General features: G+C 58.6%; 1 protein-coding gene across 1 annotated transcript; it reads left to right on the top strand.

The window, feature by feature from the left end:
• The first annotated feature begins 238 nt into the window (after positions 1-238).
• PALM (paralemmin) lies at positions 239-14,456 on the top strand. Its single transcript, XM_032466197.1, is given in 10 exon segments — positions 239-449; positions 970-1,021; positions 1,422-1,502; positions 1,696-1,826; positions 3,323-3,476; positions 5,077-5,098; positions 6,280-6,339; positions 8,620-8,751; positions 12,380-12,675; positions 12,677-14,456. Coding segments are annotated over 10 exon segments (1,182 nt in total). The 5' UTR covers positions 239-423; the 3' UTR covers positions 12,905-14,456.
• Positions 14,457-14,488: the final 32 nt, after the last annotated feature.

Below are 14,488 nucleotides of genomic sequence, written 5' to 3'. Positions count from 1 at the left end.
TGTGATCACTGGGATTTGAGGCAGGCAATCTGGAAGCCCCCCACTTGGGCTCAAGAACCCTGCCCTCCCCCCATTTTTGCATTGTCACAGAGGCCCTGGAACCATGAGGTGACTATTAAGCCCATTGCAAAGACTGTTCCAGGCTTGATTGGCGGGAGCATTTCACTCTACACCTACTGTGTGCAGCTCCAGGGACCCACCAGCGACCAGGAAGGGAGGGCCCAGGTGGAGAGGGGGTGCAGGAGAGGGGGGAGGGGCCTAGATGACTCATCCTCCAGGTCCTGGACCCCCTGCTGGCCCCTGTGCCCCACTGGAAGGCCCCAGATCCTCACAGCATGAAGCCCTGTCCCTTTAAGCGCACCTGGCAATACTGACATTTATCCAGCTCCTACTGCATACCAGCTTAAGGCTGAACTGCCTTACATGGGCTCTCAAAAGACATTGACTGGGTGAGAAAGGGAGTTTGGGTTTGAATTTCAAGGGTTGGGAGGTGGGGCTGGCGGGTCCTTCCTCCTCCAAGTGTCCTTCCCAGGGCTGGAGAATGCTTGGTGGGAGGCTGAGGAGGGGTCTGTCTTGATCGGTCTCTCCATCTGGGCAGAAAGGTGATGCAGCTCTTCCTGAGACACTCTTCTCCAGGCTTTGATTCCTGGGGAACTCCTATGCATCCTTCAGAGCCCAGCCTCCAGTGCTCTTTCTTCCCCAAACACTTCTCGGGTCTCTAGATGGAGCCTCACCTCTCCTGTCTCTTGCCCTCTCCCGGATTTATTGGGAAGATTTATCAGGAGAATTAATGAGATTGGATGGATGGAGAGACTGGTGCTGCCTCTGAGGTGGTGGGGAAGGGTCCCACCTGACAGAAGGGAAACTGAGGAGTTCACCCAGCTCAAAGACAAGGGTGGAGATTCAAACCAGATCTGCCGAAAGCAGGGGTAGGTTGGATCCTCGGCCTGACCTTCTCTGTCCCCGCAGGGTCCTGGTGGCAGAGACAACATCCCAGCAGGAGCGGCTTCAGGCCATTGCAGTGAGTTCTCCCCAGTCCCTGAGACAGTGTGGCCAGTGCGGGGAGGCTGGGGAAACCTGGGGTCTCAGGGGCTCCCCACACCCAACCTGGGGCCCCAGGTACTCAGAACCAGGGCGTGGCGAGGGAAACTTGAGTGCCTGAAGGCCTTTCCCACAAAACGGAAATGCAGAGACCCCTTAGTCCTCAGTGTGGATGCTTAGCCCAAAAGTCCTCTTTGACCCCCAGCACAGCCCACCTGCAGTGGGGAAACTGAGGCTGGAGAGCAGGTGGGGGCCCTGGGGGTCACGTGGCTGCCACTGACAGAAAAAGCGAAGTCCTCCTGGGCACAGGCCTGGGTAGTGGAGGCGGGGCGGGGGCTCCACGGCCCACGCCGCCCTGAGCGCCCATGCCGCCCGGTCAGGAGAAGCGGAGGAGGCAAGCAGAGATTGAGAGCAGGCGCCGGCAGCTGGAGGACGACCGGCGGCAGCTGCAGCACCTGAAGGTACGGGGCAGGCGTGCCCCTCGCAAAGCCAGTCTGGGCTTGGGGGGGACAGCAGTGCCCAGGGACCCCGGGCCTCGGCTGGATACAGGGGTTTGGGGGAGCAGGAAAGCTGGGGTGACCCTGACCCCGGGCCCCAACCTTACTCTGACCCCGACTGTGCCCCTGACTTTCACCTTGACTCCTGCTGCCCCAGTCCAAGGCGCTGCGGGAACGCTGGCTGCTGGAGGGGACGCCATCCTCCGCCTCTGAGGGGGACGAGGACATGAGGAGGCAGATGCAGGAGGATGAGCAGAAGGCACGGATCCTTGAGGGCTCCATCTCCAGGTGGGCGGGGCTGCGGGACCTGCCCCCTGCCGGGTGCTGGGGCTGGGCCGAGGTGGGAGACCCTCAGTGCTCGGGGAACGCGTGGTGGGGGCAGGCCCCCTACCCGGGCCCCAGGGGCTGTGTGCGTCCCCTCCTCCCCTCGCCACCCGGCAGAGCAGGTGTGAGAGGGATGCACAGTCCAGGCGGGTCTCCCGTCTCTCGCGTCTCTGAGGATGGGAGCTGCCTGCCTCCCTGGGGGCTTCCTGGCGCCAGCCCAGCTGGCTCTTCCTGGCTCTAATGGAGGCCATGGAGGCCACGGAGGCCCAGGCAGCTGGGCCTGCAGGAAGCCGGGGGAGGGGGCAGGCTGGGGAAAGTGACCATCCCGTCTCCCTGGGCTGGGACAAAAGGCCCAGAGCAGTTTCCAGGCACGCAGGTGGGCAGACGGGAGGCCCAGGCTCAGTCCTGGGGCCGCGGGGTCAGGCGGAGGGAAGTGACAGCCAAAATTCCAAATGTCTGCTGGGCCAGGGAGGCCCAGAGATATGTGCCAGCCCTAGGCCCCACCATAGGCACCTCCAGATCCCATCCAGATGTGTCTGGTTTGGGAAAAAGTTGGGGACTGGCAGCTGGGGTCCCCACCTTGGCCTCAGCTTCCCCATGGGTAACCTGTGCGCCTGGAAGGAGATGGGGCTGCGCTGCATCTGGGAAAGACAGCAGGGACTGACCAGGCAGAGGGGCACTGGCAGGTGGGATGGAAGGTCGGTGGGAGTGACCAGCCACCGGGGCTGGGACAAGGTGGGCTCCTGGCCATCCCACCTGCTGGGTGCCTCCCTGGGCAGGGGGAGGGTCTCCCATATGCCCTACTGCATGGCTGGCTTCTGGGGGCCTTGGCTTTCTTCCTTTTGGGGCAACCCATTCCTCAGGTGATTCCATTACCTGCATTTTGCCCGCTCAGTGTTCCGGCCTGGATGCCTCCTCCAGGAAGCCCACCAGGCTGACCCTGCTGTATCCATCTTGCTGATCTGGGCTCACTGTGTTAGGGGCGGCAGACTCACTCCCCTCAGTCTGTCCTGAGCCTCCAGAGAGAATGCCCCCCTCACCCCCAGGCTGAGTGCCTTTAACACCTGCAGCCCAAAGCCTCAGGCCGGTGACACCTCGGTGGGAGTGAATATGCCAGTTTTGTTTTCACTGGGTGTACGGGCACCGTTATCTTCCAATACTTGGAAAGTGAAGTGATCTTTCCAGTTTCCCTGGAGAGAGAAAACCTCCTGTAAAGATAAATGTATCTGAGTGGAAAAAAAGGAGAATCTCTTGGTAGCAGACAGAGGGGTGAACCCCAGCCCCAGGGAAGGGACCCATGGACCCGCCAGCCCAGGTTCAGGCCCCGCCTCTGGCCCTTGCTGGCTGCCCACATTCTCTGTCATGCCTGTTTCCCTACATGTGAGCAGGAGTGAGGCAGCCCCCGGGGCTTTTAGCGAACATCCAAGGCCAGGGGGCCTTACCTCCTGCACCCTTCCCAGGTTGGAGAAGGAGATTGAGGAGCTGGAGAACCCCGATGCGCTGCCTGCCACCAAGGAGGGCACAGCAGCCCCGAGCCCAGCCCGCGCCCCGGCCCCAGCCCCGCCCCCGGCCCAGGAGGACCAGAAGGCAGAGGTGGTGCTGAATTCTCAGCAGGTAAGAGGTGATGGTTCCAGGGGTGCCACCCTGCTGGCCCCGCCCCAAAGATGTTCCAGCGCCTCCCCGTGGCTGTGGCCGGTGGCTCGAGCAGATGTTAAAGCCTTTGAATCCCAGCCTGGCCACCTCCCTGCCGTGTGCCCTGTGCACGGTGCTTTGCCTCCCTGGGCCTGTTTCCCCGCCCTCTGGGGGGTGTCACGGAAGTAAGTCAGTCAGTAGATGGCAGCGCTTCACTGGTAGAGAGTTTTCCCCAAATACCACCTGCTTCTTGTCATCCTTATGTTCCTCGAGCACAACAGGTGTCACCTGTCTAATCCTCAGGATGGCCTGCTCAGGTGGGAGCAGTGTTCCCATTTGGTGGAAGACAAAAACTGAGGCCCAGAGAGGTTGAGAGACTGTCTTAAGGCCACACAGCTGAAGAACGGTCTTTCTTGGGCTCAGCCATGGATTCTGGGGTCTGGCGTCTGTACCAGGCTCTGTTGAAACCGGACCCTAGAACTCTAGACCCAGAGCACATGTCCGCCACAGCATGTTAACACAAATTCTGGAGGCTCCCAACCCCCTTTGTTGTCTTTGGGACTCAGAGGGCCTGGGGGACCCACTTCCTCTCCCCTCACCCATCCTCGCTGTCCCAACCCCGGAGGGGCTTCAGCCAGGAGATGCCACCCCATCTCAGGGCAGGGCCACGGAAGCCAGCGTCCCTGTTTCTGTCCTGGTCCATCACCAACTGCTGTTTGAGGGCCTCGTTCTGGAGCCTGCAGACTGGCCCTCATTTCTTGTGTCGGCTTGGTTGTGGCAGACCAGGAGGACACAGACCCGGGCCCTGGCCTTCTTGGGCTGTGGTTGTGCAGGCAGATGCAGATGTATCAGGCCACGCCAACACAGGAAGGCAGTTGGACCTATTGTGGGGGAGCACAGGGCACTGTAGAGTTCCCAGTGAGGTGTCTGATTCATGGGAGGACTGGGCGCCCTTCCCAGAGAAGGTTTTGAAGGCTGAGCAGGAGTTTTCTAGTCAGGGACTCGAGGTGAGAGGGGGTTTCCAGTGAGGGTGATTGAGCACAGACTGGCTGGCATGGTCTTTTCCTTCGTGATGCGTGCCTCCTGTGAGGAGACAGATACTGACAGGGCGAGTACCATGGTCACCTGGGGGACAGCCACGGGATGGGGGGCGGGGAGCCACCTTTTGATTGGGATTGGGTGGTCAGGGAGCTGAGCAAGGAGCTGGCCAAGCAGAAATCCAGGAAGGGCCTTCCAAGTGGAAGGACATTGCACACAAAGGCCCTGGGACAGCAAGGAGGCCAGAGAGGCCAGAGGTGGGAGGCAGAGGGAGAGGCCAGTGGGCAGGGCTCTGCTGACCCAGGGCCTGGGGGTCACCAGGAAGGGTTGGACTTTGTTTCTGGAAATACTGGGAGCCGCAGGGACTTTTCTGGCTGTCACAGGCTAGAGCAGGGTTGAGGGTAGGTCCAGGAGGAGACGGCACCTGTGATGGGGTCACCGCTGAGCCAGGCCCTCCCCAGGCTCCTGCCCCCCGTGGAGGGGACCCTGGTGAGCGGGAGGGGGCCCTCCGCCACTCCTGACCCCTCTGCCTTCTTTCTTGCAGACACCGGTGGGCACGCCCAAAGGTATGTCGTCTGGAAGGGGCGGCCGGGCCCTAGCGCCCTCTGGTGGCCAGGGAAGGGGTGGCAGGCCAGGGGGTGCCTTCAAGGTGTTACTGTTGCTGATTAAGTAAAACAGTAGCACAGTGGTTCTGGCTGTCCTTGTCCTCAGCAGCTTTGAGCCTGGCCCAGTGCCCAACATGGTCATTTAACGTAATTTTCATAACATCCCTGGGCTGGAGTTTCTGCAGCACCCGTTACAGATGAGGGCTCAGCCCCGACCTGAGGCTCTGGGTCCAGGTGGGGTGCCCCCACCCCCGCCCCAGGGAGCCACACCCACCTGCTCTGAGCTCCTGGGCAGGTGGGTGGGCCTCGGTTTTCACATCTGTAAGATGGGGCCTGTGGGGGGTGAGAAATCACAGTCCTGGCTGTCCGGGAGACCCTGCCCCATTTAAAAGGACAAAGGTCTCACACACACAGACGTGGAAGACCACCATCCAGGAAACAAAGAAAAAAGCTCAAAGTTTGAACTCTGGGATCCATTTTATGCCCCTCATAAGTTTATTGCAGGTATATAAATATACACATTTGCAAGTATTTCCCATGGATACATGACATTTAAATATATACATTTAGTCATAAGTTTATTAAATGTAATACTAAGTTATTAAGTATGTAAAATTCTACAGCATAAGCTATATATTAAAATATATACTAAACATGTCTATTTCTGTGTCTAAAGCATGGAAGGGGAGCCACCAGCCAGGATTGGAGGTGGCAGCCAGAGCGCCTTGGGCCTGATTTGTCATGTGTTAATTATTCACAAGAAGAGAGTGTCTGCTTGTCTTACTGTGGAATTAAAAATTAATAATTAAGAAAAAATCCATGCAGGCCTCTCAGGGATCTTGTGAAAACTATTTGGACCAAGAGATGTACAATGAATGGGCTGTGGGGCTGGAGTGTGTTTTCTTTTTAGGGAGGGAGTCTGTGTGTGTCTGGGGGTTCTGGGCATGCGCACCTGTGTGGAGGGTCTGGGTGTATGCATGTTTAGGGGGAGGGGCCAGGTATCTGGGCAGGTGTGTGGGAGGGTTATCTGGGTGCCTGGGAGTCATTTACACATGTCTGGGAGTGTCCAGGAGTCTGGGGGTAGGGGAGACTGTGTGATCTCTCCTCTGACCTCTGTCTTTCCATCCTTTGCCCCCGAGCAGAGAAGAGAATCTCCAACACCCCCATGAGGATGGTCGAAGGCTCCACCATGATGAAGGCAGGTGGGTTGGCCCTGGGGCTCAGACCTGTGTCCAGCCACCATCCTAGGCCGAGTGGCAGCCCTGGGGGGCCTGGCAGGCCAGGGTGAGGTCGGGTGCAGCAGCACTTGGTGAGCGCTGTGGTTATGGGGGCTGCGGCTAGACCAAGGCCACAGCTCTGAGCCTGGGCAGGGCCTGGGTGCCCCCTCAGCTTTGGCACCTCCGTCACAAGCTGGCCCAGCTTCCCCGAGAAGATGGGCCCCCTCGCATGGCGGCTCTGACCTGACACCCCTCATGGCTTCCATCCCCTTAACCTCGTCGCTCGCTCCTGGGCTCGGTGGGAGCGGCACACGCTCACACACGCCTGCACTCGCTCCCTGCAAACCCCTCCTTCACCACCCTCAGGCTGCCTTTGGGGAGGGAGGGAGTGCCCGTCCCTGGGGGTTACCAAGCAGGGAAGAGTTAGGGTTAGCACTCAGAGTTCTACAAGGTCAGGGTTCAAATCCCTGCTTGATCACATAATCTGGAGGGGTGGGATTGCAGAGCCGTCTTGCCCAGGGCCCAGCACAGACCCCAGTCTGAGTGACAAGTCACAACAAACAGCAGAGCCTTGTTGCTGCCGCCGTTCTTACTAGACTAAGTTTGGAGGCATGAAACCCGGGAGGGGAGTGAAGACCAGGATGTGACCGCATGTGGGGAGGGAGAGGAAGCCCAGGGTGAGGAAGAGGGTGCAGGGGTGTTGCCCCAAGAGGAGGGAGGTGGAGGGTAGCATTTCCCAGAGAAGGAGGGGCACCTGCAGGGCGTCAGTGCCTGTTTGAGTAGCCCTGGCCAGCACTGAGTCAGATGCCCTCACCTGTCCCTTCAGCCAGGGACCTCGTGCAGTACACAGCCTGCCTAACTGTACGTCTGACAGTGGGGTCTTAGGCTGTGTAGAGACGTGGTTTTAAATAACAGTCACTCGCTCATTCACTTAGCAGATGCTTGTTGAGCACCTGCTGTGTGCCCAGCATGAGGGGTGCAGCCTGAGCAAACCCATGTTCTGATGGGACGACAACCTGTACGGTTTCCTTATGGAGAAGAGAAGGGAGAGCACGGTGGAGGGGTGGGGAACCTAACTTAGGAGGTGACATTTGAGCAAGGACCCAAAGGAAGTGAGGGAGCAAGGCATGCAGACATCTGGGGCGAGGGCACACCAGGCGGGGGGTACCACCAGTGCCAAGGCGGAGTCGGGACTGTCTGTCAGGTGGGAGGAACCGCGGGGAAGCCCGTGTTGTTTGGGGGGGAATAAGTGATGGGGAGAGAGGAAGGCAGTGAGGACGAGGAGGTGACCGGGTGGGTCAGGCCACGCAGGGCCCGGAGGTGCGGGAGACTCGGACAGGGTCGCGGGAGCCCTGGAGGCCGGTGGGCCGAGCAAGGACGCGCCCCGTCGGTGCTCACCGGCGCCCTCTGGTGGCGATAGGGAGAACAGGCTGTGGGCAGGGCTGGGAGACCGGGTCAGAGGGGACCGCCTGTCCCGGAGGGGCGGGGTGGGGGGAAGGGATGGTGAGAAGGTGGGGAGGAATAGTGCGGGCAAGCGCTTCCCCCCACCAGCAGGGACTGCAGAGGGACGAGCGGTGAGTGGTCGGGTCTGGGTGTCGTGAAGGCAGCGCCCACAGGGTTTGCAGATGGACAGCGGAGGGGCTGGGGGTGGGGGCGGTGAGACAGGAGGGAGAACGGACACGTCTGTGAGAATGCGCCGGTCAGGGGGGCTCTTGGGCGTGGTGGTGGAGGGGGAGGGGTGGGAGCTGGGGGCCAGGGGCTCACTGCTAGGCCCCGTGTGGTGTTCGTGGTGACGATTTCTGCAGAGCGAGGGCAGATGCTGGAGGTTGATCTCTGGCCCTAGCTGATAAGGACCTCATTCAGTTCAGGAGGGAATCATCCCGTCTTCCCCGTGGAGTGGTCGACTTAGACGTGCAGCGCAGAGCGCGAGCGGGCGGGCAGGCCTGGATGCTGGGCGCACAGGCTTGAGACTCGTGTTCAAATCATGGCTGGAGTGGGCAAGGCATGCCTCTCCAACTGACTGGACTCTAAGGCTTTGCAGACCGAGTGGGGCTGCCAGGGGGCCTTGGAGGCCGAGCAGAGCGATTCAGACCCCACGCCCGCGGCACTCGGGAGCCATGGACGGGCGCTGAGCTGGGGAGGGCCGCATTGAGGGCACCCGCTGCTTGGCTCTGCGCTGCCGGCTCCCCTCCCTGGCTTGGCTGCACCCCGGTGGGGGGCACGTGGGCAGGTGGGCCGCAGCGTAACCGGTGCCTCTCGTGCCAGCCATGTACTCGGTGGAGATCACGGTGGAGAAGGACAAGGTGACCGGGGAGACGCGGGTGCTGTCCAGCGCCACCGTGCTCCCCCGGGAGCGCCTCCCTCAGGGCGTCAAGGTCTACGAGGACGAGACCAAAGGTACGCGCCCCTCTCCCGCCTGGCCAGCGCGGACCCACGCTGGTTTGATGGGGCACCGTCCAGGGCCGGGTCTCATCCCACAGCCCACGGACCTGCGGCCCAGCCTCCCTCCATCTGGGAAACTACCTAGGGGCCTGGCCAGCGCCAGCTGGGCTGCAGGGGCAAATCCTGAGCCAGAGGCACTCAGTCCTGGGAACTTCCCAGCCAGCCAGCCCTTCAATCCCAACCTCACAGATTACTCATTTAAATAATTACTGTTGTGATAAAGACTCCAAAAAAAAAAAAAACGAAAACACCCAGAGATGCAGAGAGGGCCAAGACAGGATCCAGCAGGGCAGGGAGGGGACAGGGAAGGCTCCACAGAGGAGGTGAACAGATACACAGTGGGTGTGGGTACCAGCAAACCTGGGTGAGGACAGCACATGCAAAGGCCCTGAGGTGGGATAGAGTTTGCTGGGCTTCGGGAGGGGGTGGCGAGAAGAGCCCTTGGGGCTGATGCAGAGTGGTGGGGTGGGGACAGAGGCCTTGACAAGGGTGGCAAGGGCCTTGGTGCTGAGGTCTAATCTGGTTTTTAGAGTCCCCTCTTCCAGTGAGGAGACACATGCACAAGGAAGGTGGAGACGGGAGGAGAGGGCAGCCCTGGGGAGAAGTTCCAAAGTGCCTGCCTCTCTCCCCGCTTCCTCTCTCTGTCTCTCTCAATGTAATTCACGTAAGGTAAAATCCACTTTTTTAAACTAAGGAAAACTTTCCTTTAAACCGTGCAGTCCATCAGTATTTAGATGGTCTCATAAACATTGTGGCATTTAAACTTTTGTTTATTTCTGGCATGGCCTGTAGGTTAGTATTCTGTCTATTCTGGGCAATATTCACAGTGATGCTAGAAAAAGGAATGAACCCACCTTAGTAAAGACAGTGTGTTAAGAAGACATTAAAAGGACATTTGGAATCAAGGCAAGTATTGGCCTTCTTCAAGACATGGGGTCCCCAGCACTGATCCCCTGAGTCAGGTGTAAAATTAACACAGCTCAGCTTTAGGGTCCATTAGTGAGTCCAGGAGTGCCACCCTCATGAGAAGATGGAAGACGAAGGGAGAAGATGCAGGACCCCCACCCAATTCAGTGGGTTTTGAAATATTCACCATGTTGTACACCCTCACTATCTGGTTCCAGAATATTTTTCTTCCCCAAGTAGAAACTGCATCCTTTCCCGTCCCCATCATGGTAACCTTGAACCCACACTCCATCTCTGTGGACTGGCCTGTTCTGGACGTCTCACATCACTGGACTCACACACTGTGTGCCTTGTGTGTCTGGTTCTCACTGAGCATCGGTCCTCCAGGTCCATCCACATGGTAGCCAGTGCCAGTGCTTCTCTCTTTTTCACGGCTGAGTGAAATTCCCGTGTGAGGATGGACCACATTTTGTTTATCCAGGCATCAGCTGATAGACATTTAGGATGTTTCTACTTTTCGGTTTTGTGCTATACAGGTTTTTGTGTGGGCGTATGTTTTCATTTCTCTTGGTTAATACCTAGGAGTCGAATTGCTGAGTCATGGTGACTCTATGTTTAACCATTTGAGGAACTTCTGGGGTGTTTCTGCAGCGGCTGTACCATTTTCCTTTCCCACCAGCCATGCATGAGGGTTTCGATTTCTCCACATCCTCAACAACCCTTGTTATTGAACATTTAAAAGTTATTATTATTATTATTATTGTCGTCCTGGTGGGGTTGAAGTGATACCTCGTTGTGGTTTTGATTTCCAAAGAGGTTGTTCAGGCCTCTGGGATGTCCAGAATGCTACTAGAGGGGTCCTGTCACAGCCCAGCCCTGTTGTGGTTTGGGGCTGTTGACCCAGGTGGAATCCTGGCTCCAGCTCTCACCAGCTATGTGGTTCTGGGCAAGTCCCAACTGCCCCAATGACAGCACAGGGCCAAGGGGCAGAGGATCCCTGTGCTCACAGAATGTCCTCACCTTGGCCACTGAGCCCAGCCTGGCCTAACCCCTAGGGATTCAGGACCTGACCAGACTGGCCTCTGGTTGCTTAGCAGTGGGAAAGTGATCCGTTTCCATGGCAGCCAAGGGCTCAGATTCCTACGCTGGGGCAGTGGCCAGTGGGAAATACCTAGCTTGATTCTTTGTGACCCAGGCACAACCACACCTGGGCCTCCAGTTCAAAGTCACCACAAGGCCTTGAAGCGTGGGCACCCCTCTCCAGGGATATGGAAACTGAGAGTGGAAAGCACTTTCTTTCTGGGCAGAAGCCAGAAGCCGGAGCCCTGACCCTTGGCCCGGGAGGAGATGAGTCCCTGGGGCACCTGGTGTGTCTCTCCCTCCCTCCCTCCCTCCCTAAGCAACTGGGAAGCAGTGTTTCTAGAAGGAGTTAGCCAGGCTGTGATCTGGGGCTGGCGTTGGACTGTGGCCGGGACTCCTCCCAGGTGCTGAAGTCCAGTCCTTAGAGACTGCAGTTCAGCTTAGAAAATGACAACTCAGAGAGACACAGATGACAAAAGCTGGAGAGATTTGGAAAATACTGCTTAACAAGTTTGATTGCATGTATAAAACTCTGCCCAATCGAGAATGCACATTATTTTCGTAAACACAATGAGAGCATTTTCAGAAAGTGACTATGTCCTGTTATGAAGTTTATATCTTACGTCTGTGTTCCTGGACCACAGAGCCCCACTCTCCTCAAGTTAGAAACACTCTTCTAAATAAATCTTGACTTAAAGAAGCAATCAATCAAAATATCAAAATGGAAATTATAAACTACACTTGAAAGACAATGACATACAGTAATCCATGAGCTGCAGCCAAAGCAGAATTCAGAGGAAAAGGTATAGCCTTCAGGATGCTTACTAGAAAACAAAGACTGGGTGGATGAACCAAAGTTTAACTGAAGGTTATCTACATGAACTCAATGGGGGGAGGGGGTCAGAACCCCTGCAACTCCTTGTCTACATGAACTCAATGGGGGGGGGTCAGAACCCCTGCAACTCCTTGTCTATATGAACTCAATGGGGGGGGTCAGAACCCCTGCAACTCCTTGTCTATATGAACTCAATGGGGGGGGGTCAGAACCCCTGCAACTCCTTGTCTACATGAACTCAATGGGGGGGGTCAGAACCCCTGCAACTCCTCACGCAGGGAAATGTGTGTAGACTGGGAGAAAGAGCAGGGCCCAGCCCAGGCCAGCTGTGTGACCTTGGGCTAGTTACTTCCCTTCTGTGAACTCCATTGTCACCATCTTTGCAACAGCAAAAAAACAGACCTACTTTGCAGGGCGATCAGGTGGGTGCCAGTTGGCTGGGGAATATGAAGACGCTTCAAGATGCAAGACAATGAAAAATGAGCTCATTTTTTCCTTCTTGGTTCCTATAAATTCTCCTCTGTGCATCAGTTTGTCTGCATCCGCAGATCCCAATAGGAGTTCTAATTGTCGATCAGTTCTAAAGGTGCAATTTAGTTTATGATTTTCCTTTTGCCGAGGGATGGCTCTCAGCCCTACCAGCCTTTCCCTTCTGTCTGGGAACCAACTCATTCTCTCTCTCTCTCTCTCTCTCTCTCTCTCTCTCTCTCTCTCTCTCTCTCTCTCTCTCTTCCTCTTCCCCACCCCGCCTCCCCCTGCCAGTGGTCCATGCTGTGGATGGCACTGCGGAGAATGGGATCCACCCCCTGAGCTCCTCTGAGGTGGACGAACTCATCCACAAGGCAGACGAGGTCACGCTGAGCGAAGCGGGGTCCGCGGCAGGGCCAGTGGAGCCCCGGGGACCACCGTCGGAGGAGGCCATCCGGACCACGCCCTCCAGGCGGGAGATCACGGGAGTTCAGGCCCAGCCGGGAGAGGCCATGCCGGGCATCCAGCCCGGCCAGGAGCCCCCAGTCACCATGATCTTCATGGGTTACCAGAGCGTGGAGGATGAGGCCTGAGACCCAGAAGGTGCTGGGCTTGCAGGACACCGTCACCGCGGAGCTGGTGGTCATCGAAGACGCAGCCGAGCCCAAGGAGCCTGCCCCGCCCAACGGCAGTGCGGCCGAGCCCCCCGCCACTGAGGGCTCCAGAGAGGAGAACCAGGTCGGGCCTGAGGCCCCCGCCAGTGACGCCCAGGACCTCGACATGAAGAAGCAGCGCTGTAAATGCTGCTCCATCATGTGAACCGCCCGGCCCCCCAGACCCCGGCCCTGCCTCTGCACCGGACACCCACAGCCTGGCCCTCACAGCGCCCGCCCGCCCTCCACCCGCAGTCATGGGCCCAGGACGCGCTGTGTCGTCACGTGTTCCTCCTGAGTTGTCTTTCACTGGAAAGAGAGGGTCAGGGGTCCCCCGTCCCGTCACCACACCCCACACCCCTAAACCACTGAGCCGTGCACCCATGCCTGGTAGGAGAAACACGGACGTTCCCGCTTCTCCCTGCACGAGGGCGCCTCACGTGGCGGCAGCTCCACAAGGTGGCTCTAACCCACAGCGGTCCTGGCCGATGTGACCCGCGGCCTCCACACAGCCCCAGGCCAAGCTGCCACCTCTGGGCCTCCTGCCTGTGCCTTCCTGCCACCTCCAATGAGGTCCCTGAGGGGACACCCTGCCAGAGAGGGACCTGGGGAGCCAGGGGTTCCGGGGGACTGCTCTGTCCCCACTCAGCCTCTGAAAGTGGAGGCCGAGGCACTGGGTCTGGATCTTGGGCAGTCGGGGTGAGGCTGTGCCTCTCTAGGGAGACCAGGCTCGAAGTCTTAGAATGGAGCACGGGCCCCTCGGGACACCCCCAGCCTCATGTGCCCCTCCCCCCACACACTCTTTGGCGCAGCCAGCAGATGATGGAACCTGGGAAGGGGAGCCCTGGGGATACGCCTCCCATTCGGGAAGGGTGTGACCCCTGTGTCGTCTTCTGGCCAGGCCAGGCCAGGGGTCTTTGAGCTGCCTCCTGTACAAGGCAGGGCCACGTGAGCCCTTTCTTGTCCTGAGCTCCCATCCCCACTGGGCCCTCCTTCCTCCTGGTGCTAATTTGGGGACCTTGGGGGGGCTGCCCCCGGCCCCTTCTCCAGCCTGCCTGGACCAGGATCCTGGGTCTCCCCAACCATAGCCCAGAGATCAGGCCCACCGCCAGCTCTGCTGGGCTTGGCGCATTCTGGGCAGTGGAGGGGGACTTAGCCCAGGGCAGGGAGCATCCCCTGGTTTGCAGCTGGAGACCGCCATTTGCTGCCCAGCCTGATGTGCGCCTGCCCCCCTCACTGGAAGGGGTGAGGGGCAAGGGGCTCCCCTCCTGGGAGCAGCTGACACCCAGAGATGTACACACATCTCCCTGGTTGCAGCCACACTCGTCCCCAGAGGCACATTCATGCACGTGCTCACAGCCCCTCTCGTGTGGGCTGTGGACAAACAGGCCCCATCACAGCCCCTCCCCCAGGAGACTGCAGCCCGGTGCCCAGGGCACAGGCTGCTCCTGCCTCAGGAGGGTGGGTGCAGGGGCTGCCCTGGACCACAGCCTGGGTCCCCATCTCAGCTCTGCCCCTGGTGGCTGAGAGGAGAGACCCTCTCTGAGGCGACCCTGGGCAGTGGCCGTGGAATACCCCCCCTACTCGAGTCCACCCGAGTCCTCGAGCTGTGAGCCTCCGCTGAAGTGCCCTTGCCACCCCTCTGCTTTCGATGTGTGATGAGGCCCTGATGTTCTTGACTTTCCCAGAGAAGCAAATAAACAGTGTGAACAGCCCCAGGACCTGGAGTTCTTGGGTTTCACCTGGGTGG

The sequence above is a fragment of the Camelus ferus genome, chromosome 22, assembly GCF_009834535.1.
Source record: "Camelus ferus isolate YT-003-E chromosome 22, BCGSAC_Cfer_1.0, whole genome shotgun sequence".
In the NCBI taxonomy this organism is placed as follows: Eukaryota; Metazoa; Chordata; class Mammalia; order Artiodactyla; family Camelidae; genus Camelus; species Camelus ferus.
This window is presented reverse-complemented; position numbering and strand designations above follow the sequence as displayed.